The sequence below is a fragment of the Ylistrum balloti genome, unplaced genomic scaffold (genome assembly GCF_031769215.1).
Source record: "Ylistrum balloti isolate Yb309-2 unplaced genomic scaffold, AGI_CSIRO_Ybal_v1 Utg371708, whole genome shotgun sequence".
NCBI classification, from domain to species: domain Eukaryota; kingdom Metazoa; phylum Mollusca; class Bivalvia; order Pectinida; family Pectinidae; genus Ylistrum; species Ylistrum balloti.
The window spans coordinates 74768-102425 of NW_026782860.1; the positions used below are offsets into that span (position 1 = coordinate 74768).

Sequence of the window (27658 nt, forward strand, 5' to 3'; positions counted from 1 at the left end):
GCACGGGAATTCCTGAAAGTTTACAAGGAGAAAAAGCCCAGGTTTTCCGGAAGAGTAAGCGTATTCTGCTTCAATTTTGTTGTAACTCGATCTACAATGAGGTGAAATTTCCTCGATATGCATCCGTAAAGTGTTTTAATTTCCAATTCATTTATTTAATTCTGATCAAAGATGTGTTCTTCACTTTTACGAACTTTAACAGCAAATTCATTGATGACAACTTTGTACTTGAAGTATACTTTTATGGTCTCATTGCGAAATATTCTATTTCTTTATACCATGTGAAGCCGGGCGTGTTTGATGCTTGATAGATTGCTTGTTGGTTCCGTTGTTGTATACCTTGCTTATTCTCATAAGAGAACGTGACATTGCTTACATAGGTTGACCAAGGTTTAAATGGCAGTTGTCGTCGATGAAACAGAAGACACTTACCATTCCGGAACACCTAGTCTTATTATCCTTGTACATTGTCAGTTAAATTTTTTTTTTTTTTCATAATTTTCCGTAGAGTTTCGATTATGATTATGTTGTTATTTTGTTGATGTTTTTGAGAGAAGTGGTAATGAAAATATTTAGCGGTACTATTCTTCTTCGATTTTGTATTCATGTTCAAGTCTTTCTTTGCTTCTGTTTATTCCTGGTTTGTTGACATATATGTTTCATCCTTTTGTCAGCATACAATATACCTGTGGAGAAACAGTGGTGTCCAACAGACATTCCTAGCCCGGAAGATGTTCAAGAGATTTCAGAGATAGATAAAAATGGATACCAGATGCAATTGAACAGGAAATTGTCTAAAAAACTTTCCTCTTGGTTCATTAGCCTCTGTTACACCGGCCTACTTCTCATCCTGTGTTCTCATAACTTCATCGAAACAGCTTACTACCAAAACTATAATTTGAAATCAGCTTTACAGCCAAAAACAAAGGTTTGTCTTTTGAAATATTGGATATACGTACGTTCATGAAGCACAAACAGTATCTGTAACAATTTTTGTATTAATGTGGACAATACCCTTTTCAAAAGAAAAGAATATATACCTCGGAGACAATACACGCAACCGCAATCAAAATTTTGTAGGAAAAATGAAACTGGTTTGGCCATATTTTAAAATAAACTGAACAAAGCTGGTAAAAAAAACACACCTGTTTATATTTGCAAGAGTCAAACGGCCTTCGTCTATCTATCTACCACATTGATGGACATCAGTTGCTTTTTCGAACTACGCTTAGCTTTGGGGTACGTGGATTTTCCCATCTTTTTTTTTCTCATTTTCTCTCGAGTCTCTTAGCATCAATAATGAATCCAACAAGGACGAAACATTTGTATGATGCAATTTATTATATGTTTATACTGTATCTTGTCCTAAAGCTGCACTGAAATGGTGTTTTTATTTTTTTGCGTTTGTGTCTTTAGCAAAATTCTTCATGCGTACAGAGTGGTGAGACGTTTTGTGGTTTTTTCCCCTCCATCCAGTACGCCTCATACAGTTAGCTTTGAATCTTCTATTTTTAATCTAAGCAATCAAATTGCAGATCGTTAAAATTGAGGATATATGGACTTGGTTCGACAACGTATTTATTGAGAAAGTCTTTCCGAAGTTTTCCTATAATGGACGAATACGACCGTCTTATACACAGAAATTCTTCGATGATGAATACCTATACAGGATGGGTTTGGCTAGAATTCGACAAGTCCGATCTTCTGGTGAGTAAATGCTGCTAATTCTAATGGTTATTGATGCACTGAATTCATATTTACTATCAGCTAGATAACTAGGTAAACAATTTATTTCAGTTTTGCTTTCTATTTTAGAGAAGTGTGAGACAATCAAAGGGTTTGTAGGACATGTGAAATGTTCCGCTGATTACTCGATGAATTCGGAACAAGATGGTGAATTCTGTAGAGGTATTTTTACAATCAGTTGCGATACGTTACTAATAAAGACAATATTTTTATATAAAGGTTGATTTAAAGTCCTTTTAGGGACTCTTGGACTCAAGTTGTTTCTAATATAGATATATAAACAATAATAACTTATAATGTCCATTTCTAACGTCATGAAATCTGTTGCCCAAAAAGGACTTTTCACTTCACTCCAGAACTCATTTTCACAGACTCTACACAGTATGTTATAAACCAATTTGTCCTAGGCTGTAAATATTGGTTCTAGAACAGCTTAGTTTCAGCCAGTAACAAAAGGTTTCTGACGTCTATTGTTTTCTCATATCCTTAGCAATAATCTGTAATATATTAATTTAGGTTGGCAGCCGTACAACGATACCTGTTTCGACGAGAACGAAGACATTGACTATGCATTCAAATACTACACGTCGGAGGATACAGAAGCGGTACTAACCAATGGCGAGCATGCGATATACGGATCAGGAGGCTACTACATTGATATCGGGCCTAAACAATCTGCAGCCTTCCGCTCTATCGCCGACCTTCAGACGAGCAAATGGATTGACAGTGATACAAGGGCAATGTTCGTCACTTTTATGGCGTATAATGCGAACACGAATCTGTTCAGTTATGTTAACGTGATATTCGAGTTACCTGTCATTGGTGGAGTAACATTCACTATGGACACGGTTTCTGCTAATTTGTACCCTTACAACACGCCATGGGATTACATCGTTCTCTTAGCGCAGTTTATCTTCGTCATTGTTGTCATCATCAGACTAGTATTACTCGTCAAAGATGGCGTCATGTCCAAAGGGAAGTTACTTCGCACTCTTCGATTCTACTTTACAGCGTTAGATATATTGATTAGTATAGGCGCAATCGTGTGTTACATCATCAGACTGGACGGAACTGTTACCGCAATTGAAAAGATTGCCAAGAACCCAAGTGAGTAACTTATCATAACTTTTATAGTGATCTGAGTGAGAAAAATTCTGTTTACTCGTGTGATATGTAGCTGTATGTATTTCAAGCTCGTAGTTGGTTCCGTTGTTTTGCATTTGAGAGCGTGAATTCCTAACTTGGTTCGATCAAGATTTACATGGCGGGTGTCGTCAATGAGCCTGAAGACGCTTACTCAATATGTAAGTCTTATTCTCCTTTTACTTTTCCAGGAGTCGATGTGTAAATCTTATGTTCGTTCATCATAGACTTATTTATTTTTTCAGGACAATACGTTTCATTTGAACAAGCTAGTACTATGGATTCCGTCTTCATGGCGTTTATGGGTTTCGCTTCCTTCTGCGCGATCATCAACCTCTTAACACCATTGACCTTCAGCTACCATTTCCACTTGTTTAAGGTATTTCTCGACATATCTAAAAGCACATTGTTCTCCCTGTTTATAGTTCAGGCGATACTGCTCATTGCCTTTGCATCTGTCGTATATATTTTTTTCCACATGGACATATGGGAACTACGGAACATGTACAGCACGCTACTCTTCCTGTACAGGGTGGCTCTGGGCATGTTCAAGATCGCGAACAGCATCAAGTTCATCGATTACGGAAGCATCATTGTGTTCACAATATTCGGGATTTCAATCAGTGTTATTGTGATGAACCTTTGCATAAGTGTATTGAATGAGGGACTTGCACATGCGCAGATCGTCGTAAAGAAGAAGACCAAACATAAATTTGACAAAGAACTGAATGAATTCTTCTTTTGGAAAATGGACAACTTCTTGCGAGCGTTAACGTGTAGTAACAGGAAAAAAGCAACTGTGATGAGCAAATACGCACCACAAGGCAAGCATGTATATTAGAGCAGTTTGTTTTTAGAGATATGCTGTTAGCTCTTATCACACCATCAAATACAATAATTGTTAAAATTTCAAAACACTTCTCTTAACATTTGAAACGTTTAGGACTTTAGAAAGTCAATCGAGGAGTGCATTTCCGTCACAATCTTTAATAACTAAAATCCTTTGATAAAATGTAACCTGACTTAGTCGAAGGTCTATAGCATTTGATAAAGAAAAAGAATGTATTTTTTTAAATTCAATTAACTATTATTTTGCTATTTTTTTATATTCACAGCAACAGAAACTTCAAATAGACTTCAACAAATACAGACAGTATGTTTTGATTTGATTTTTTTATATCAAAGAATTACAATTTGAGAATCAAACTTTTGCCAAACTAACAAACATATAACGATTAGAAAGCTTACTAAATAAGAAAATACAGAAATGAGAGTTTTGAATATTTCAAGATTTGCAGAACAAATGTATTGCTTCGCTGATGCCACGTAAATTTGTTCAATCTTCAGTTTGAATTTACACTGTATTATATTTTATCATAATCTCAAATTACACATATTAGTCTGGGAAAACAGTTATAGCATCCTCGTGATGAACTTGGGAAAGATTGTTTTGTGTTTTATAGATGAAAGGCTTCGAGAACTTTGTTTTTAATATGGCAAGAGAGGCCGCCTCCAACGAGCAGCAAATCTTTAAAAGGTGTCTACACTGGCAACACAAAACGCCACATAGAAATCAGCTACGTTCCATATGTACTGAAAATACCAACGAAACGAACATCAAGTAAGTTCTAAAAAAGAAAACCAAATTTCGAAAATTTCCAAACTACTGATCTTTTAACAAAAAGTACCACCTAAGTGTAATAGTACTTACCATTCGCACGTTGTCATAATGTCATCATTTGAAACACAAAACTGGAGATTTCGGTAAAAAGTAGCTTGCCAGAGCTTACTCACGGAAAAATGAAATACAACAACTGGACCAACTGGACCGAAAATTGATACAACTCACAAATCTTTTTTGTTTTTATTTTGTTTTTTGTTTTGTTTCTTTTTTTTATTATTATTTTTATTTTTATTTATTTTTTTTACGAATGTGTGGCTTGTGAAGTCATACTTTGTCAGTTTACCAAGTATCTAGATCTACACAATGTAGTTAAAACAGGCGTATAAAAAAGAATGTCAATCATTTTAAAGGTATTACGACCACGCCTCAAACTTCACGATGGCCTTCGTGTTCCCAATGGCTGTCAGTGACGAAGACGTCATTGTACGCACCATTCCTGTAGTAAAGGCCAAAATTCGACACCTGTATCCGTGTGACCATTCATCTGTGCCTCTTAGTAAGATGTTTAAAGTGAAAGCCAAAGCATCGCTACGTAAGAAGGTATGTTACTGCTATTCATTTGTGTGTCTTTTGTACAATCTGTAGATCTGTCCTTGATCTTTGGTTGAGGTCGATCTCTGTGATGAACTGTTCATTGTCAATGTTCTAATTTGAGCGCTATATATTACACATAGTTAATTATAATGACAAGAAAATTTCTCGAAGGTTTTCATATCAAACAGTCATTTTTGTGTTTGAATATCTTTCGTTATACCGCGAGGGAGTTAACTCTGTCCCCGATTGAAGATAAACTAAATATTTAAAACTTTACTCATACTGCTCGAAGATTGTTGACACCTACCATGAGGTGACAGTAAGGATTAGTGAATATAATGTGACCGGCCGGTGTGGCGTGTTACCGTGTCCAGGTATTTCAGTGTGATGGCACTTTTGGAGCGTCCCTGTAGTCAGTATAATGTGACCAAGTGGGGTGTGGTGTCATTCTACCGTTTCCAGATTATGGCATTTCAGTGTTATGGCACTGTTAAAGTGTCCCTGTAGTCAGTATGAGGTAACCGAGTAGGATAGTTTTATGAAATTGCAGTGTGATGACACTATAAAAGTGTCCATGTAGTTTGTAAACTGTGACGGAGTAGAGTGTCATACTATCGTGTCCTAGTGGTGAGATTTCAGTATGATAACACTATAAAAGCGTGCTTGTGTAAACCAAATACCCTTGGTTACCACCTACATATCACAAATAACGATCAAAATAAGATTCAATGAAACCATAAACAAACCGAAACAAAAAATATTTACTTTCAGCGATTGTCCATCATATTAGCTTGATATCAATAAGATCTCGGTTGGGTTTAATATTAGTCAGGTTCTGCCAATATATACCAGAGTTACATGACCTTAAAAACGTTGAAATAGACCACTTATTTGTTTCCGTTCAATACTTACTTCAGTTACTTTAATAATGAAAATGTTACCGAGAAACGTGGTAAACAATAGTTCCACTTCGTTTAGCGGTCCTAAATACATACTTTCGTTACATTTTTCTTCTTCCGGTTTGTAGAGTATGTCCCATAGTCTCCATACCAAAAAGTATTTCATGACCTTTTTAAAATGTCTCTTTTATCAAGCATGTGCATTCCTACTGACTTTTCACTTTGTAGGTTATCTGTTCATCCATACTTTGATATTGCAGATTTGTCCTTCAATTGAATGTCCTAGCCTTGAAAACTTTTCCCGGGGCCTAATGTGTTTCAAACATATCTTTTGGATTAAGGAACTGTTCTAAGATGAAGAAGAGGGTTTTGACACATTAGAATACTAGAAAACTCAAGTCAGAGAATTGGTGATGATGAAATGTTTGTAACAGGTCATTAATAGGACGCGTCCGAAGAACCCAAGTTCATTCGGATTCAGTTTCCGTGTTAGAATTATCATCTCTCACCACATTATACTTTTCGAAAGCTTGGATTGATGGATTCGCCCATGACAATATCCTGTCCGAGCTATGTTAACTGTTAAATGAGAAAAAGAATAACAAAACGATGTCATTAACAGAAGTTAATTTTACAACCTCTATTGTAGAGCTCAGTGCAAGTTTTTATCGTGGATAACAAGCCGAAGATTGATAAAGAGTTACCGTCCTTCGTTGTGTTATCACACGACAACGGAAAAACGTGGGAGACCATTGCGGTCAGCCCAGATTCACGGGTTATGGTACAGGTAAACGGTGGAAACTTTCCATTTTTTCTCTTCATTAATGGAAATTTTTTCTCTTCATTAATGGAAATGGAAATAGAACAAATACAGGTGAAAGTACTGCTATATCCTGATAACTTATATTTGTGTCAGTGCTGTAATGTCCTGATAACTTATATTTGTGTCAGTGCTGTAATGTCCTGGTAACTTATATTTGTGTTAATGCTGTAATGTCCTGATAACTTATACTTGTGTCAGTGCTGTAATGTCTTGATAACTTATATTTGTGTCAGTGCTGTAATGTCCTGGTAACTTATATTTGTGTCAGTGCTGTAATGTCCTGATAACTTATATTTGTGTCAGTGCTGTAATGTAATATTTGTGTTATATTTGATAACTTATATTTTGTGTCAGTGCTGTAACACAAAACCTGGTAACTGCTGTAACTGATATATTTTTGTGTCAGTGCTGTAATGTCATCATAACTTATATTTGTGTCAGTGCTGTAATGTCCTGGTAACTTATATTTGTGTCAGTGCTGTAATGTCCTGGTAACTTATATTTGTGTCAGTACTGTAATAACTTATATTTGTGTTAATGCTGTAATGTCCTGATAATTTATATTTGTGTCAGTGCTGTAATGTCCTGATAACTTAACTTATATTTGTGTCAGTGCTGTAATGTCCTGGTAACTTATATTTGTGTCAGTGCTGTAATGTCCTGATAACTTATATTTGTGTCAGTGCTGTAATGTCCTGGTAACTTATATTTGTGTCAGTGCTGTAATGTCCTGATAACTTATATTTGTGTCAGTGCTGTAATGTCCTGATAATTTATATTTGTGTCAGTGCTGTAATGTCCTGGTAACTTATATTTGTGTCAGTGCTGTAATGTCCTGGTAACTTATATTTGTGTCAGTACTGTAATGTCCTGGTAACTTATATTTGTGTTAATGCTGTAATGTCCTGATAATTTATATTTGTGTCAGTGCTGTAATGTCCTGGTAACTTATATTTGTGTCAGTGCTGTAATGTCCTGATAACTTATATTTGTGTCAGTGCTGTAATGTCCTGATAACTTATATTTGTGTCAGTGCTGTAATGTCCTGGTAACTTATATTTGTGTCAGTGCTGTAATGTCCTGATAATTTATATTTGTGTCAGTGCTGTAATGTCCTGATAACTTATATTTGTGTCAGTGCTGTAATGTCATCATAACTTATATTTGTGTCAGTGCTGTAATGTCCTGATAACTTATATTTGTGTCAGTGCTGTAATGTCCTGATAACTTATATTTGTGTCAGTGCTGTAATGTCCTGATAACTTATATTTGTGTCAGTGCTGTAATGTCCTGATAACTTATATTTGTGTCAGTGCTTTAATGGCTCCCTTGATTGTAACGCATAAACACAGATACATCGGGAAACTTACGTATTCTATGTAATATTATGTCGAAACACCAGATTAAAAAAATTGATGTCATCCAAACGTAGGACATCCTATTGGAAATATTAAAGACTCATTTTCTTTATGGTAATTTTGGTTTTAGAAGGCACCATGTGTGTCTGCGATCGTCCGTGCATGTCCGACGCACATCATGGCCATCTCGTGCGAATTATGGCCGGATGTTCCCGACTTTATGATGAACCGTCTAGAGATACACACGGTGTCCCCTAGAGGAGGTTTGATCCGGTTCCGGTGTAACAACAGGATCCTTATCAAAGCAGACAAAAATTCTGTCGACCGAGATGTAGACATCTGCGTCATGGTAAACCATTATAAAGTTAGACCAATATATGTGCAAGGCACTCGTTTTTGAGGGTTTGAGAAAATTCCACATCATGATTTTGTACTCATTATTCAGAACACTGATATATCATCTATTTTTTTTTTTTTTTTTATCATAACAAACACTCTTTCTAAATGAAGTAGCCTGAAGTGTTTTGTATTGGTATGGACTCAAAGTGTCTCTCTTTTAGACTTCCGGTATTTTCCGATGTTGTTCCTTCGTGTGAAATTCTCTCTGTTGTTATCGTTTACTTGATATTGACAGGAACAGGAGTCCAGACCTACGCCAATGGTTACTTTAACGGCGACAGAAGACATTACACGGCCACTTACACTATATATACCGTTCAACATGCTGGATAGAGGAGGTAATGTGTCACGAAAAAATCATTTATTTCATAATGTAAAACAACTTAGGTAGCTAAAGATGTCGTCTTTTTGCTCAACAGGTAAAATTGTACCTGCCATCTTTTTGTATCGTCCATTAGTTGCAGTATGGGTGGTGCGTGGTTCAACCGTGTCCTAGTCACGACAATTCAGTGTGACGACACTATAATGACGTCCATGTATTCAGTATAATGTAACCGGGAGGGTGTCGAGCTACCATGTCCATGCCGTGACATTCCAATGTGATGACACTATAAAAAGTGTCACTTAAGTCAGTATAGTTTGACGGAAGGATGATTTTACATGTTATTCTTAATACGCAATGTCTGTTACGGAGTTATTTTCGTAACTGATTTCTCAATGAAGTCAAGGCAAGAATGTTATACATGTTACAACAATCTTTTGTGATCGAGCATTATATACTTGACACAATAATGCGTGTATTTTGGTAGCAGAACCCCGTATAACTTAACAATATTTTAATAGATAGAATTTGTTTGTTACAGAGAGCGCAAAGAGCCTGATCATATTAGTCAAAGATGGAGATCTCAAGTGGCAGAAGGCACCTTGTGGAGCGAACAAAGTACACGGCTGTATCGTGTTTGTAATAAACAGTCTAAATAGACGGTGAGGCTTCCGCTGTGATGAACAGTGACGTTCGAATTATCACATTATCTATAAATATATGTCATCTGCTCGACCACTGTGATTTTTCACAGGTAGTCCGGTTTCCGGGCACGCCTACATCCGGGCCACACAAAAGTGCCTATTCTCCGCTGGAATAACTTGTTTCAATTGATGAAAAATGAAAATATTTTATGTTTGTCTGTATGGTGACCTGTTATAATGTGTCTGAGAAAAAAATAGTCAAATAACTTTGACCAAAGGTTTATGCAAAAGTCACACACAAGAGATTAGAACCCTTCAAATAAATAGTTCGAATAAGATACATTCAAACTAACTAATTAAACTGCATCATATACTAGTAGCTGTTCCGTCCTTCTATACTTTGTCAGTGAATTCATTGCCCTGAAATATATACTTGGGGAAAATCAAACTTGGTTGACAGACATGAGTTTTTTCTTTAATTTTTTTTTCTGCTAGTATTTGGTGCTGTTTTAAAAAGACATCACATCACACTAACCACGAAACACCCCTCAGTCATTTAAAATTTAATCCTGTATTGTTATTTCAGGGTTGCAAAGAAAATATTAGTGAAGAAAAACGAAATAGAACAGGTAAGATTCCTGACCTAATTTTATCGTTGTTTTATTGATTAACGTTCTCTGCTCTGTAACGAAAACACATATGATTTATTGTAAAAAGAATCTCACAGGTATAACATGGTGCAGCAATAACTTTGTCGGTCTGGGCTCACATAACGTTAAGTGATGATCTGAGGTGTGTAGTTTGACGCTTACTACCCATGACGGAACATACTGTGCTGGCGTGTCCTTGAGGTAGCAGAAAACGGTTAAATTTCATTTTTCCTGAAATTATTAGTCATGTTTGAGATATACAGGCATAGCGGATTGGTTATGAAGAATGCACCCTTATATATAAACTACTTAACAATTCCATTAATAGTAGAAAGATGAAAATTGTGTAAATCAAAAATTTCCTCTGATTTTTTACATATGATTGCCATGGTTACATACTCAAAAAATGCTAAAAAGGTAAAAAAAAACACTACTGATTCCAATCGAAAACTACAACTTTATGGAAGGAATTGATTTCTGAACACCTGTCTTAAAATCAACGACACTGTCAAGATAACAAATTGCTTAGTTTCAGCAAATTACACATTTTTAATGAACGAAAAGTTAACTTATCACCGTTACCTCATACACAGCGTTGTATAATCCGGACTATTTTGTAGTTTCACAAATTATTTTCTATGTTTTGTTTTAACAGAACTTGACTGCTGCTGCAATACCTGACCGTACGTATCATTTTTGTCACTACTTCATTGTAAATGTTAAGGATTCTCAAGTCTACCATTCACAACATTAACTATCGAGTGTTAATTAAATACAGTGTATAAACACTAGTATATCATTAATGCTACTCTCTTCTGAAAAAAAACAATCAATTTACAATACGTTAATTCTCTAACAGTAGTGTTAATTATGAATTTTATATTTTAAAAGCAACTGAAAATGAGATGATGCTATGTATGATCGATTTTATTGATAAATTGATAATAAAACTGATTGTGTTGCTATGACAACTTTGATGTAAATACAGTAAATGGCTGTATATTATCAGCCCGCTTCAGTTGTATATCAAAGTGTTGACATTGTCACACAGAAACTGTAATGTTTACATAGGTATATGTCTTGTTTCAGCTTATCTGAGGACGGCAATAAGAGCAGTTTGTAGCAGCAAAATCTCCCGTAGATGGCGCTATCTAGGAAAATCCCTTGGACTGCCACTTATCTACCTAGATTGCGTCGACAATAGAAATTCTCCCCTCTGTGTAGAGGAAAAGTGCAGTTTCATTCTACATGAATGGACCGTCCGAAATCCCAGTGCAACTGTTGAAGATTTGGACAAATGTTTATATAAACTCGGTTTTCCACAGGTTAACAAGCTCGCCAATTTCATTTAAAACAATCTTAATGATTATTAAGATAACACGGATGCTGTTACCGTAATGCTTTTTCGGTAGTCGTAATTTAGCGTTCTTCGCGTATTGTGCTATTTGTAAGCTAAGTACATGGTTTACATAGAGTAATTATTGATGTGAGAATTCATCATTGCGCTAATTTGCCGGAATGCGATGTTGCGCTGAATTGAAAATGGTGACAATACTAGTATGTGCTATGTCGGAAAAGTTATGTTTGTATATAAACCAAATCAGAGAACCCAATACATTGACTCTGGTACTGTGGGTGTATTACATATGAGTTTAGTAAAGCGGAATTCTTCGCGCTTTGTGTTGAACACAAGACCAATGAAATCGAGTTGGTGTTAGGGTGTTCCGGGAATATTGGATGTTGGACTGCCAAGAAAGCAACACTGATTTCATGACAGCATAGACATATTATTTGTTGAAGTTTGTGTTTATACTTAAAATGGTTTTGATGAAACTCATAAAAAATTGTTCATCTTGACTGGCCGAGGCTCGGTAAAATGAAAATGTTCTCCTCGTTTCTTTAATCTTGCATAATATCCAACCTCGTGTAAAATAAGCCTAGTACAGATCTATCATTAAAAGTACTCCGGATGTATATACATTTCTTTGTGGATGCCATCCGCCTCTAAAGGCCAATGTCAGTTAAGTATGTATATTTTCACCGTGATAAAGAACGAATGAGCCGGTCTAAGTTATATCTCTGTTCCTAACAGATTGCTTATCTTTTTACTTTCTTTGAGAACATGTCATTTCCTTTGTAAGATCCTTCACGAGGTTGATGACATCATTGCATACGTTTTTAAAGCGTCTGATTGGTACATATGACATTGAAAATCATTTTTTGTATCGCTAGTTTTCTTTAATTTTCAAATTTTGTATATCGGTTTTCTTCATAATGGGCCCCTCATTTATATGCTTACAAATACAAGATTGCACTTTTTATATAAACTGCTAATTTCTCTAATTTCATATACAGTCATAAAGATACAATGTGGTTCTTTTTTAATCAGATATGAAAATACAAGTAATTATTTCAGAGAGAGAAGATTTTGTTTGAGAACCTATCGATGGTGAGAACATTAAAAACTTATATTTTGGATTTGTCACTGGTTATTTTACTTCTAAACAATCACTTCAGTGACATCGTTGTGTCATTTTTAGTGTCATATTTTAAAATACCCGATAGCCTACATATTGGTTCGTTCTGATTTTCAATCCCAAGTGAAACTTTGGTATTGGGTATTTCTTCGTGAACGAAACCATCCGGTGAGGTAAGAACCAGTACAGGAAAACCTGGCGGTTCCCGTCTCTCCTGTCCAGGATGATCCAGTGAAGATATTGCCTCTAACACACCCTTTCCTGTGTTCTCATCCGTGATATGAGTCATTCCAATGATATTTCCTGACGAGTGGTCAGTTTTCAATGCCATGTCTTCATCAACAGGAAATTCTTCTTTCTCTGTAGTATCTTTAGTATGGATATGGGCATCTTTTTGAGGTCTAGGAAAACAACACCGTAGCAACCATTTCCAGTCCATAGCAACGTACTTATATAAATACCAGGAGAGCCTAGTAGTGTTTCTTGTTAAACGTCAGGGTGACTGACCAATTTACTCCATTTTATTTGTGGCAGAAAGTTTGTTTGATAAAACTTCGATAGACCTGCAAAATAAAATAACAATTTGTAGTAAACAACAAGTAAATCTACAACGCGAATACTTACAGGATATTGCCAAAACAGCCGCAAATGATGAACCTGCTAGAAATACTACCAATCTTGACCAAGATGTGAAGGTTTGTCAGGAGTGATATTAACCGAGATATTGGGAATACTGACAACATTTAAGATATAGGGTTGGTGGGTGGGAGGGGGCTGGGGCTTGATCCAGATCATATCACCTGGGAAATGATCTTTCCCCTTCACGATGTCCGCCCTTCAGCCACAAGAATTCTGACAAGGGGATGTGAGCTTATAAATTATTAACTCTGCTCCTATCCTTGATATCGGCTATCTAAAATTCGTACGTGTTCAAAGATCTCCATAGTTATCTACAATTTGGCTTAAACTTCAGAAATGAAGTTGCCTGAGTGCGTACATGAATAGTTACAAAGACTTTAATGACCTAGCCCTACATGTGGCTAATTTGAATTTAAAGTAAATCTCACATTCATGCACCAAAAGTGGAAATTAAAGCGAATGGAGAAAGACATAAAGAGGTTGCTCCACAATAACTGAACTCTTAAATCCTGTTAATCAAAGAGGAGCATACAATACTAGAGGGATCCAGTCTCACAGCGGGAAAACAGGATCCAGAATCAAAGACGAGCATACAATACTAGAAGGTTCAAGTCTGACATCTGGAACACATCATCCAGAATCAAAGACGAGCATACAATACTAGAAGGTTCAAGTCTGACATCTGGAACATATCATCCAGAATTAAATAGGAGCATACAATACAAGACCCGCTTGTATACAAGAAACATAATCATCCTGGGTGTGCCATATCGCATGGTTTTGGGTTCTGTGTATATTTCTGATCCGTCGATAAAAATTCGGAATCGAAATTTGCACCATCGCTTTCTTGTTTTTAATCAACCTTCCAAACAAAACAAAATTATCGCCAAATCGAATTCCTATGCCTTTTTAAAATGATATATGATATGTGAAATGTTTTGCGAACATTATCTTTCCTGTATTGAAAATTCCATATACTGCACTCGGCATGTGAAACATTATATTGATGAAATATATCACAAAAGTGGTCACAAACGGATTTAAAATCCAGAAATCCAATCGACGGCATCAAACTAATATGAAAGTATAACAGCAATAACAACTCTATCTGATTATCGCTGGGCACTATATTAGCACCATTTTGTGGAGATGACGTCATGGACATACGTTTACCGATACCTTAATTGTCATGGAATAATATGAACAGCAGGTGCAGATAACCTGATTAAGGACTCAGGAGAGTAGGCCACCAACATGTAAACAAATGGTAAGAAAAGGAAAGAAGAACCGTCAAATAGAAGAGCATACCGTCACCGTCAAATAGCATAGCAAGCCGTCAAATAGAAGACCAAACCGTCAAATAGCATAGCAAGCCGTCAAATAGAAGACCAAACCGTCAAATAGCATAGCAAGCCGTCAAATAGAAGACCAAACCGTCAAATAGCATAGCAAGTCAAATAGCATAGCAAGCCGTCAAATAGCATAGCAAGCCGTCAAATAGAAGACCAAACCGTCAAATAGAAGACCAAATCGTCAAATAGAATACCAAACCGTCAAATAGCATAGTAAGCCGTCAGATAGAAGACCAAACCGTCAAATAGCATAGCAAGCCGTCAAATAGAAGACCAAACCGTCAAATAGCATAGCAAGCCGTCAAATAGAAGACCAAACCGTCAAATAGAAGAGCATACCGTCAGATAGAAGACCAAACCGTCAAATAGCATAGCAAGCCGTCAAATAGAAGACCAAACCGTCAAATAGCATAGCAAGCCGTCAAATAGAAGACCAAACCGTCAAATAGAATAGCAAGCCGTCAAATAGAAGACCAAACCGTCAAATAGCATAGCAAGCCGTCAAATAGAAGACCAAACCGTCAAATAGAAGACCAAACCGTCAAATAGCATAGCAAGCCGTCAAATAGAAGACCAAACCGTCAAATAGCATAGCAAGCCGTCAAATAGAAGACCAAACCGTCAAATAGAAGACCAAACCGTCAAATAGCATAGCAAGCCGTCAAATAGAAGACCAAACCGTCAAATAGAAGACCAAATCGTCAAATAGAATACCAAACCGTCAAATAGCATAGCAAGCCGTCAAATAGAAGACCAAACCGTCAAATAGCATAGCAAGCCGTCAAATAGAAGACCAAACCGTCAAATAGCATAGCAAGCCGTCAAATAGAAGACCAAACCGTCAAATAGAAGACCAAACCGTCAAATAGCATAGCAAGCCGTCAAATAGAAGACCAAACCGTCAGATAGAAGAGCAAACTCCGTCAGTGTCCAGGAGATAACGCAGACATGAAATCTCACAGGACGCTCTATCCTTGTCCATCTTACGAATAAAACATCAAAGCAGGACGAAGTGGAACACGTAAAAGACACAGATGCATAAAGAGAATGATAGCACATCAGGGATGACGAAAGATGTTTGAATTGGTGAATACCACAAAAACAACACATGAAAACAGGAACAGTCCGAATCCCTGTCAAAAAATTGACTATCTGAAGATCATGTAAGCAAAACAACAGGCCCAAGGGGCCTGAATAGCTCAACTAGCAAATTTAGCTATTCAGCCAATTTCAAATATGACAAACAATTTCTGATATTTCACCATTGGGTCCTGTCATTTTGGTCAAACAGGGGTTAGATTCACTATTCATGACAAAACTAAGGACAAAATTTGGGCGATATATAATAATTCCTAATGAAGAAGTAGGATTTTAAGGAATTTGCTCTATTTCCGCAATTGGGCCCATCCCCTTCCCCTCACTCATTTGACGGGTCGGTGTGGCTTGTACAAAATGTTAAATAGGTATATGTTACTCAGTTGACAGCTCAACTGAAAGAGTATGTTTCTCTAGCCATCAAGTCGGAGTCTAGGGTTCGACTCCTGTCGTATTTTTTTCTGTTCTGTTGCACCAACATGTCTACTTTGAAAAAGATAAAGTTATTACAGTGAGTAAAATAATCATATAACACATGAATATTAACTATTGAAACACAAATAGGCTTACCTCAACAATTCTGATACACAACTCCCATTGTGTACACTTAGAGACGCCAGCATACCAACAAGATTTGCGTAATGTGAGGTCACAGGCTCTATTTGTTGGTGACGTCATCTTTGCGGAGAAAAGGACCTTGACCTTTGACATCGACAATGATAACAATGATTGTAACATCCTATTGTGTCACTCATTATGACGTCATTTGGCAATACCCGGTTACTGAACGACAATTTGCTGTGTACAGAGATGTAAGGACTGATTTTAGAGAGCCGAGGACGCACTTGAGATGGCTGCGGACTCGCGGCTACAGAAGATGTTGATGTCGGGAGAATACTCCGAGCTAGAGGACAAGGTTCTTGTAGAGGGGGCTTTTATTGAACTAGACAAACGTGGTGACGCTATCAGGTAAGTTAGGACGTGAACGAAACAAGAACGTTCAAGTCAGTCAAGTGGCTGTCATCGCATTAGCACTGTCGCATACATCACTTCGAGCATCCGAACGAACGTAGAGCAGGTATACAAAGGTCATAACCCTTACGTATTCGATGCGCCTGTCTCAGGGTCTCTACGTCTATTAACTACATTATTTGGTGATTTTGTTAATGTATGGGATGCGGTGATGATTGGGTTGTATTGCGTATCGTGTTCCGGTTATCAACAGTTTACTTTTTTCTGATTGTCAAAATACTAGTGTAACCCTGGTAAAATACTAGCCGCAACATACTTCTCTTTCGCTCGACCGGTTGACCGTCAGACTAGTACGCAAGAGGGTACTGGGTTCGATTCCTAGTGGAGGCATTGAAATGAATAATAACCTCTGCTACATTGGCGCCCATGTAGGGATACAGTATAGACATAAACTAATAAACAAAACTTTACAATTACAAAAGACAATACAAGTTCTGGTTTTTAACGTATCGTGTTCCGGTTTTTAGCGTTATATGTTCTGGTTGTCAACATATCATGTTTCACTTGTCAACATATCTTGTTCCGGTTGTCAACATATCATGTTCCGGTTGTCAACATATCTTGTTCCGGTTGTCAACATATCATGTTCCGGTTGTCAACGTATCATGTTCCGGTTGTCAACATATCATGTTCCGGTTGTCAACATATCGGGTTCCTGTTATGAGTATCTAGAATCGTGCATAGTGTGTGGAACTGTGACCGATTGGCCAAAAAAAACTGCGTTTAATAGTAAGAGGACGAGATGTTCTCTAATTGTCTGTAGCTTAAAGTTAGTTTTGGATATTTGTGTTCAATGCAAGACATTTCCTGTATAGTGAATGTTTCCGTCTCTAGGCAGGTCCTACTGGGGCTAACCAGGGATAGCTTTATCGTCGCAAAGGATGTGATCAAAGATTACCGGAAAATCCCGTCTGTAAAGTATGACGCGGACGTCGATCTAGATATCAATGATTTGGAAATGGAATGGATCATCCCCGTCTGCTTTTTAGAAATCACTCGAATTCCGCACAAACGTATGTTGAACATTCTGTCTCGTAATGGACGTCATCGTTATTACATGATGACGAATATCGGCGGGAACGCTAAGAAGAAATGGAGCGCGTGGATGGAACGTGTTAAGTATATTCATGACGATCCGTATGGTTATATCAAACAACTTTACAATCAGTGGAATGACAACTTCGAAATTTTCGATTTGGAGGACAGAAATGGGAAAAACAGCACTGCCACCGTATTACCAGATATTATTGATGAAAATATGGCGTTAGCAAGCTACAAAATGAGAAGCACGCGCGCTAAAAGTATCGTGCCAGAAAACTGGCATGACATTTTGGGAATAAAAACCAGTAGTCTTGACACAGAACAAGTGACTGGAGGCAAAATAGATATAGATGCAACAAAAGCCAAATATAGCACTGATACGAATCAAAAATCAAAAAAGTGGAAGAAAAAACTTCGGTTTAACCTTTCTACCAATAAATCTTATACTTGCAGCTGTTTTAGATAAATGCTTCACGACCTTTTTTATTCAATCATTCTCTCAATTTAACAAAAATGTATAACTACTGTTACCCTTCGACGGCTGCAAAAAGTATAGCTATAATATCATATAAACTGGTGAATAAATATATATATATTTCGAAATTGTCATTTAATCTGTTTTCTTTTGGTTCCAATGTACAAATACATAATCATAGACATTCCTTAATTTATATAAAATTTATTTTTGGTAATAATTCGTTTCCAAATACACTCCATTCTTTCTATTCCAAGACAGAACGTATTGTAACTGGTCAGTTTGCGACATATGTTTTATCACTGATCCTATACTGAGCCTGAAAGTTTCATGAAGATAATTTGTATTTTCTTGTACTTTTACTTTGTGAAGTAAAAATCAAATCTATTTTGAATTTAAATTTTTATTGTTAGTAAGTTAAAGAAAATGAAGTAAGAGTCATTTACAAACTTAGGAATTCCTTGTATTTCGGAAATAAGACTCTACAATGGCTAAGGAATTTATCATCTATTTTCTTGTAATCTTGTTATTGAACATGTAGCCGTACTATCCATTCTGTCAGATTATACTGACGCTGTAAATTCCTTTCTAGCTAAGATCAGAGAGTACGGAACAAAGAATAGTCAGGTAACTTTTGTAAGCCAATCTAGACTTTAGATTAGTTAATTGCTTATTAAGTACATGTAGGTATCCTGTGTACATGTCATGTCACCTTATACAGAGAAGCCGCCAGTGTAATTAGCCTCAGTATTTGGACAGGCCAGTAAACAGATTGGCACTCCATGATAAAACACCTGGCCAGCTGCAATTTACTACAATAGGTATGACATAAGTGTTACCTAAGGATTATCTCTACCCACGCGGTGGTCTACGCATGTCCGTATTAGGTACAGCAGACTTCTCATTAGCATAATAGAAGAAAAGTTTGTAAAATCTTAGAACTGACCAATCAGATCTTAGGAAATATTTCTCACCTTCGAAGACGGCGTGTTTAGGTGGGTACCAAGCCGAAATCTGGCACTTTAGGTTGGAACTCAATAAACAACAACATCGAAGCTTAACACCGGTCTTCGTTATCTTACAGGTGAGATCATTAACTTTATTTCTATTTTATTTTAACGTAAATTTATAGTCTTGTATTTTTGTTCAATTATTTGTATCGTTTAAATATTGCTTTGTTTATTATGTACGTGTGATTCAGTTGTTATAATGTGTAATATGTGCCAGATATGTGTATTGCATTTAAAGTGTTAGGTCTAAACTCTTTTGATATTTTTTTTGTAAGTATTGATGTGTAAGAGTATTTGATCTTTATCATATTTGTCAGACATGTATCTTGTTTTGCGATAACAAGTAGAAAATCCTCTTCTAAATAAGGTTGAATTAATATATAAGTTATTTTATCCAATTGTAAAAATTACTAAATAGACCTAAACTAGTAAGGCTATAGAGTATTGATCTGGTAGGAATTATCTCCCCTTATTTGCAATTCGAGTTACCTCTCCTTTCTAAGTTGTGGTATTTCCGTAAACAAGTTCTTAAGCCATGTGTTTTGCTGTCTCGAATGATCATCAAGTTTGGCAATATTTTTGGATGTCGGGCATCTGATCCTGTGCAGTAATAAAGGTAATTGTTCAGTAGACATTACATGTAAGGGATGGTTAGGAAATGTTAATTCAGAATCGGTTTGGTTAAATTATACTTTCGCTGATCTCGTAAGTTCGGTCGGGTTCATCTTATATGTAATTATAGCTATAACTTGAGTCTGTGATTGTGTTTCCTGATATCATTCTTGAATGATTAGTATTTTTGTTATTGATTATATTTCTTCACAATTAATATTACACAGGTTAATTTAGATCTGATCATCTATAACTTTCAAATTATACAATATCAAAGCAGACCACTGCTCTGATCACTATTGTCATATATGTTCATATCTAAAATAGACATTGTGAATTTAAACCGGAAGTTGACATTTTTAATTTAAACCTGAAGTTGTGAACCGGATGTGATTTCAAAGTTATTTATAGCTGTAGGAAATGTAAACTTACAGTGTATTTATTTAAACTGTCTCTAACTTTAGATATTAATTAATATTAGGAATAATATTATAGGTTTTCATATTTTATTTTTGTTTATTATTTAAATGGTTTATTCTAAATATTTGTATCATTTGGAACTTAGAAACACACAGTATTTGTTTTTATATGAATGTCTTCATCCTACACTCCACATGCCAAGTGATATTGTATTCTATACCTCAATTATCCATGTCATAGGTAAAACATGTGTATGTACATGTAGTGAATTATACTTTTAGTTCTTTATGCAATTCTTATATACTATGTAAGAAACACTGTATAATCCATCTTTGTATATTTTGTGACTTGATATTGTTGACTTTCGGTTGGAACTCAATAAACAATGACATCGAAGCTTAACACCGGTCTTCGTTATCTTACAGAGAAAAACAATAAAACAACTCGAAAACTTGGTGAAGAATTCCAAAATCCTTGGATGAAGACATCAAAATCATCAAAAGGTAATAACAGACCACGAAATTACCAATTTACCAGGATCTCAACAAATCAACACCCGTACTTTCTTCGACGAAACACAAATACAGCCGAAATGTTAACATCTACATCACAGACTATTTCAACAACAGCAACAACATCCTCAGCATCACCATCCTCACCATCCACAGCAGCAGCAACAATGACAACATCCTCATCCTCATCATCAAGTCCAATTTCAAGTTTACCACTACCACCACCACCACCACCACCACCACCACATGTACACCAGCCACCTATTGCTCAGATGGCCCCAGTCATGATGACAGCACTAAATATCAACCTGGCAAGATTCAGCAGAAGTGATCCCCATCTGTGGTGGTCATCGATGGAGAATTGGCGGCAGCTATACCGTCTGTCAGAAATAGAAACCCTGGCCTCCTTCGGTTGCCACTTTGAAGGGGCAGCTTTGGTGTGGCTCAACAGCCTGTCAGCCAATGAGAAGGCATCTCTATCCTCCTTCAAGGATGCTTTTAATAAAAGATTTCTATCAAAGGCCACAGACATAAAATTCATAACCATCAAACAGGACACTCATGAAGATCCAGATAACTACCTGTCTCAGGCAGAAAAAGAAAGCCTGAGACAGCAACTGTCAGAAGATGTGAAGGTGATGATCTCCAGCCACAGCTCTTTCGTTTTAACTGCATGTGAAGACTAGAGAACCTGTACTACCTGGTTGGATTGTTATTTTAAGCATATATAAGCACCTGAAGTGTTATATATGTCTTAATTTTTGGTGCCGTGACCAGGATTTTCAAAAGAACACTAACATTACACCAGGGAAGTGGTATGAGCAATCACATAATAAGAGATTTCAATCGACTCTATATCAAAGAGGCCAGAAGAAACTTCCCAGAACACTGGAAAGGGAAACCTGTTGCTGTTGTAAGACCACTTTCCTACAGCATCGAACTGGAAGAAAAAGCAAAGGAACAGGAATCTCAAAGAGCAAGAGGACGACCAAGGGGAACTCAAACCGCAACGAATTAGACTATTCACGGAGAAGGAAGGAAAGTCAAATCTACGTCGACGGAGTAATCGCTACGCTCTGCTTGTAACAGAGGACCCGTAGACTCCATAACTAGGTAAGTGGCTCTAAGTCTTGATATTTACGATACCTAATAATCATGGCCGATGTAGAAGCTATGGGTAATGTTATTCAAGGGTTGGCAGTACAGATGAACAATGTAAGTACAGCTATCGCAGTACAAAGCGTGGCACAATTAGTAACTCCATTCGATGGAGATCCCAAGAAATTCAAAACGTGGATAAAAGACATAGAACGTTATTCCGCTTTAACCGAGACCCCGACGGGTAGAGTTAAATTCGTAGCTTTCCAGTCAGCAAAGGGGGCGGTAGGAGATTTTATTCAGCGACAGCTGACGGTTCAACCCGAAATCACTTGGGATCAACTTAAAACTCAATTAAGAATACGCTTCGCTGACGTGGTAGATCCGCAACATGCTATTGATATGCTGTCCGCGATCAAACAAAAGAAGGACGAGAATGTAGAAGTGTATGCCGAGCGTATACTCGATGTAGTACAAGACGCATATAACGGGCATAGGGTAGGTGGTAATGCTGTGATAGACCAACAAATAGTTGGATTTTTCACCAAAGGGTTATACCATAACTATCTTCGTATGAAGGTAATGAGAGAAAGCCCAGAAAATCTTAACGATGCTCTTGCAGCTGCTAGAAGGGAGCAAAACTTTCGAAAGAGGTTTAATTTACAGTCGTATGGTCACGACTTTGGTGAGGAAAGAAACGTCCAGCCATTTCCGAAATAAGAGATGTTACAAGTGTAACAAATTTGGTCATAAGGCTAGGGAATGTAAGGGTAGGAGCGACATACCAGCCAGACGGCAGGTTAATGCTTACCAGCAACCCCAAAAGGTGGGACTGCAGTGTTGGCACTGTGGAGGGCCACACATTCGAGCTTCATGTCCACAACTTAGGGGTAGACAAACAAAAAACTAAGTAACTCCTGTCATAGTAGAGCCGATGATAGGAGAGAAAATTTAAAGGGACGTCGATCCATATTCACCATAAATCTATCTGGTAATCCAAATTCAATATTAGTAAAAATAAACAAACAGAAATTTAGGTCATTGGTTGATTCTGGGGCAGAAGTATCACTTATTCATAGAAGGGTGTATCGGATGTTAAAAGATCCTCCAGAGCTGAAGAAACAAAAAGTTGACTTGCAGTCTGTTAATGGAAGGTCATTGACTATCGATGGAGCTATAACGTTGACATTTCAGGTAGGAAATGAGACTTTGACACAGAAATTCTATGTAGTTAAAGACATGAATAGAAATATCATCTTGGGAAGAGATTGGCTTAGGGACAACGGTGTTAGACTGTATTTTGATTTGGGTAGTTTACGATTACGCAAAACATACGTGCCATTAGAGGAAGATATCCATATTTCTTCCATTGTTAGGAACCATAAGGAATTGGTACTAAAACCACAAACAGCTACTGTTTGTGAGGGTAAAGTGAAAGATAGGGATTATTTAAAGGGTACAGTTTTACAGATGTGTGCTATAGAATCAGGTTATGTGCATGAGGAACCAGGGTTAATGGTCGCCAACTCTATAGCTAAACTTAAAGACAACCTAAGACTTCCTGTTGTGATTGTCAATAATACCAATAAAACAATTAAGCTCAGGAAAGGCTGTACCATAGGAAAAGTCGTAAGCGTATCTGAACAAAATGTAATGTCTGTCGATTTTGAAAATAGAAAACCAGAAGTCGGAAGCATGAAGTCGGTTTATCTAGAAAATGAACTCCAAGTAGCTGAAGAACATCGGGTAGCTATTGAAGATATAATTACTAGGAACCAAAATCTCTTTGCTAAAACTGATTCTGAATTAGGCAGTACAAAAACGGTCCAAATGGAAATAGATACAGGGACACATCCACCAATTAAAATGAGACCTTATAGAACGCCACTTAACAAAAGAAAGGTAATAGATAAGGCTGTTGATGAAATGCTTGAAGCTAAAGTTATCAGTAGATCCACCTCACCCTGGAGTTTCCCCGTCGTAATTGTTGATAAAAAAGATGGGACTAAAAGATTTTGTGTAGATTTTAGACAACTGAACAAAATTACAAAAATAAATTCTTACCCATTGCCATTAATAGATGATATTTTGGCATTATTAGGAAATGCAAAATATTTCACTACTTTAGATTTGAAATCTGGATACTGGCAGGTAGCCATGGATAAGAAAGATAAAGAAAAGACTGCCTTTGCTTGTCACAAAGGGTTGTTTGAATTTAATGTTATGCCTTTCGGATTATCTAATGCTCCGGCAGTGTTCCAAGAACTTATGTCTAGGGTTTTGCAGGGTTTTGAAAATTTTGCAATTGCATACCTAGATGATGTTCTGATATTTTCTACGTCTATGTCAGAACATTTGGTCCATATCCAACAGACATTTGACAGGTTGAAAGAGCATGACTTAAAACTTAAATTGAAGAAATGTTATTTTGCAAAACAGGAAACAAAGTATTTGGGATTTGTAATAGATAGGGATGGTGTTAAACCTGATCCGGACAAGGTAAAAGCTATACAGTCCTTATCAGCTCCTAAAACGGTAAGAGAGGTGCGTGGATTTATAGGTATGGGTAGTTACTACCGCCGGTTTATTCCAAACTTCTCAAAAATAGCCGAACCATTGGTAAATCTGACAAAGAAATATGCAAAATTTAAATGGACATCCGAGTGTCAAGAGGCTTTCGATTTCTTAAAAGATAGTTTGACAGTTGTACCAGTACTCGCGTACCCAGACACGGTTAAGCCCTATACCCTTTACACAGACGCAAGTGACACTTGTGTTGGTGCTTGTCTTACACAAACAAGTAATGGCGAGGAGAGGCCAGTATATTATCTGTCCCATAAATTATCAGATACACAAACAAGGTGGTCAACAGTTGAGAAAGAAGCGTTCGCCATACATTACTCACTACAAAAGTTAGATCATTATTTACATAACACAGAGTTTGTTATTAAAACGGATCATAAGCCGTTGAAGTATCTACTAGAGTCACCTATGCAAAATAGGAAGATACAATTGTGGGCGTTAGGCATAGCAGGATACAACTGTAGGATAGAATACATAGCAGGACCTGAAAATAGTTGTGCGGACTTACTTTCACGAACGCCACAGACTGTAGAAGTAGCGAATAGGGAAGATAACTACGAACCAGACATAAGTGATAAGGCATTTGAAATTAATACTTTAAACCAAGAGATTTTGCAAGCAGTAAACTAGAGATACTTGATACTCCTGGAAAACCAGTTTTTGAACTAGAGGACTTTGACATTTTAGTGGAACAGGGGAAAGACAGGGGAATACAAGAAATTAGGGACCAGTTAAAAGCAGGAAAAGCCAAGGGCAAAATACAAACGCACTATATTGTAGTAGAAGATATTGTATACTATATTTCAAACCCAGATGATGAACCAATGCTTAGATTGTATGTACCGGAACATGTACGGGAGCAAGTAGTCGTTCAGTATCACGAACAGAATGGTCATATGGGAATAGACAAGACCTTTGATGCTATTAGACAAAAGTACTTTTGGCCAAATTTGTACAAGGAATTATATGATTATATTTCGTCGTGTATTACATGTCAGACACGCGGTCTCAAAAAGAGAAAACCTCCACTTCAGGAAACAGATATACCACCATATCCGTTTGCAAAAGTTGGGCTAGATTTATCAGGTCCGTATCCTAGGAGTTTGTCTGGGAATAAATACATTATCAGTTTTGTCGATATATTTAGTGGGTGGCCAGAAGCCTTTGCTGTGCCGGATAAATCGGCGGAAAATATTGCTCATCTTTTAATAGAAGAAATATTCCCCAGGTATGGTGCACCCTTACAGATAATCACTGATAATGGAACTGAAAATGATAACAGGGTTGTTAAACATGTACTGGAGAGTTTAAACATTAGTCATGTTAAAACCTCTTATTACCATCCCCAAAGTAATGCAAAAGTAGAGAGATTTCATAGAACGCTGCATGATGTTTTATCAAAAAAGCTGGACAATGAATTGAATACTTGGGATTTGTATTTAAATCAAACACTGGCGGCAATTCGGTTCAATATTAGTGAGTCCTCAAAATTCTCTCCATTCTTTTTATTATATAGCCGGGATGTCGTATTACCGGTAGATAATTTGTTAAAACCAAGAAGGAAATATATGGGAGAGGAACAGCATAAAATAGCACTTGAACAACAACACAGATCCTTTGTCTTAGTTCATAGATATCTGAAGAAGGCAAAGAAACGACAGAATAAATATGCTGACAAGAATAGTCAACCTCTCGAAATCAAGGTGGGAGATCCAGTATATTATAAGAATCACTTGCGGAAAAGTAAACTGCAGGGTAAATGGCAACCTCATTTTAGAGTTATTGAACAAACAACACCAGTGACATTTATAATTAAAAATCAGCTTGACGGACGTACCACAAAAGCACATGCAGAACATCTACGACTAGCTAAAATTGATGACTGGGAAATACCCGTTAGTAAAGGTAGGGTATTGAGACAATCTACATATGTCGTACCGACTAAAGAGAGTGACAGTAGTGGCGAAGAGGAATCTACAGTTTCTGACTCTGATACACCAATAGCGAAAATAGCTAAAAAATTCCGTAGGGAGCGAGATACTTCTTCCGAGGAAGAAGATATCCCGTTGATGGAGTTAGCTAAAAGATTAAGACGTCGCAATAATGAACATCCTGATGAGGATGATACAGGAACAGATAGTTCAGGCTCTAAAAGTAGTGATCAAACACATCGGCATCCTAATAATGATAGTCTTACCGGACTTGATGAGGAGGAGGAGCTGATGTCTATAGATCATGTCAAGAAAGTACGAAAGGTAAAACGTAGGAAAAGTAGGGAACATAATAAAAAATCGGTGAAGAACTTGCTTATAGCAATAACTGATTTATTGTAAATAGTTTTATAATATATTTTGTAATTTAATGTATTGTAGGCAGGATGAGGTTGATCTTACTATTACTATTTGGGCTAACCAGTGATATTATTGTACACGAAAATGTCGTGTTTCATAAGGTTAATGATGTGTCAACAACCAGATCAAAATGGTTAGTTACTTTTGTTATAGATATGACACCATATGAAACATTTATGACACATTTGATAAACGATATTGAAATGGCAAATCAATTAGCTACCACTGTAGTACGGCAGTATGACACACCAGGAAGGACTGGTTTCTTGAATGTTTTTGTAGGACTTAGAACTATGTTAGAGACCCTTAGGACTACCCAAAATACTGTCATGGGCAGTTTTTTGGATTATAAATTAATACATCAGCCGTCGCGCGCGAAACGGGCATTGTTACCAATTATAGGTAAGGCTTTGAGCTTTCTCTTCGGTACGGTATCAGAAGCCGACTTAAATTCCATACGACACAATATTGCCTTGTTAAGTAAAAATCAACAGGATATTGCGCATGTGTTCGAGGAAAACATGTCGATATTGCATATATCGCGAGTTGAAATATAACAAAATAGACAGGCAATTAACGAATTAGCAGTAAGTATTGCACAATTAGATCAAAATTTGATTAATGTTACCAGAACGTTACAGGACAAAGTAAATGACTTAAATGAGGCATTGCAGGTTTATGCGCAGTTAGATAAAATGGTTGAAGATCTTAAACAAATGATACAAAAGGCAATGTTCTATTTGGAACATTTGGGTTTAC

At 36.8% G+C, this 27658-nt stretch overlaps 2 protein-coding genes across 2 annotated transcripts; both read left to right on the forward strand.

The window, feature by feature from the left end:
- The first annotated feature begins 1670 nt into the window (after positions 1–1670).
- On the forward strand, positions 1671–11554 carry LOC132563394 (polycystin-2-like protein 2). The gene is made up of 14 exons (XM_060228157.1): positions 1671–1707; positions 1816–1908; positions 2263–2853; positions 3135–3713; positions 4005–4042; positions 4353–4510; positions 4924–5113; positions 6656–6793; positions 8318–8536; positions 8822–8924; positions 9450–9570; positions 10139–10181; positions 10858–10885; positions 11292–11554. The coding sequence occupies exons 1-14, from the start codon at positions 1671–1673 to the stop codon at positions 11552–11554; spliced, it is 2601 nt and encodes an 866-aa protein (XP_060084140.1).
- A 5061-nt stretch (positions 11555–16615) lies between these two features.
- LOC132563397 (uncharacterized) lies at positions 16616–18304 on the forward strand. Its single transcript, XM_060228160.1, has 2 exons — positions 16616–16734; positions 17632–18304. The coding sequence occupies exons 1-2, from the start codon at positions 16616–16618 to the stop codon at positions 18302–18304; spliced, it is 792 nt and encodes a 263-aa protein (XP_060084143.1).
- The last annotated feature ends 9354 nt before the right edge of the window (positions 18305–27658 follow it).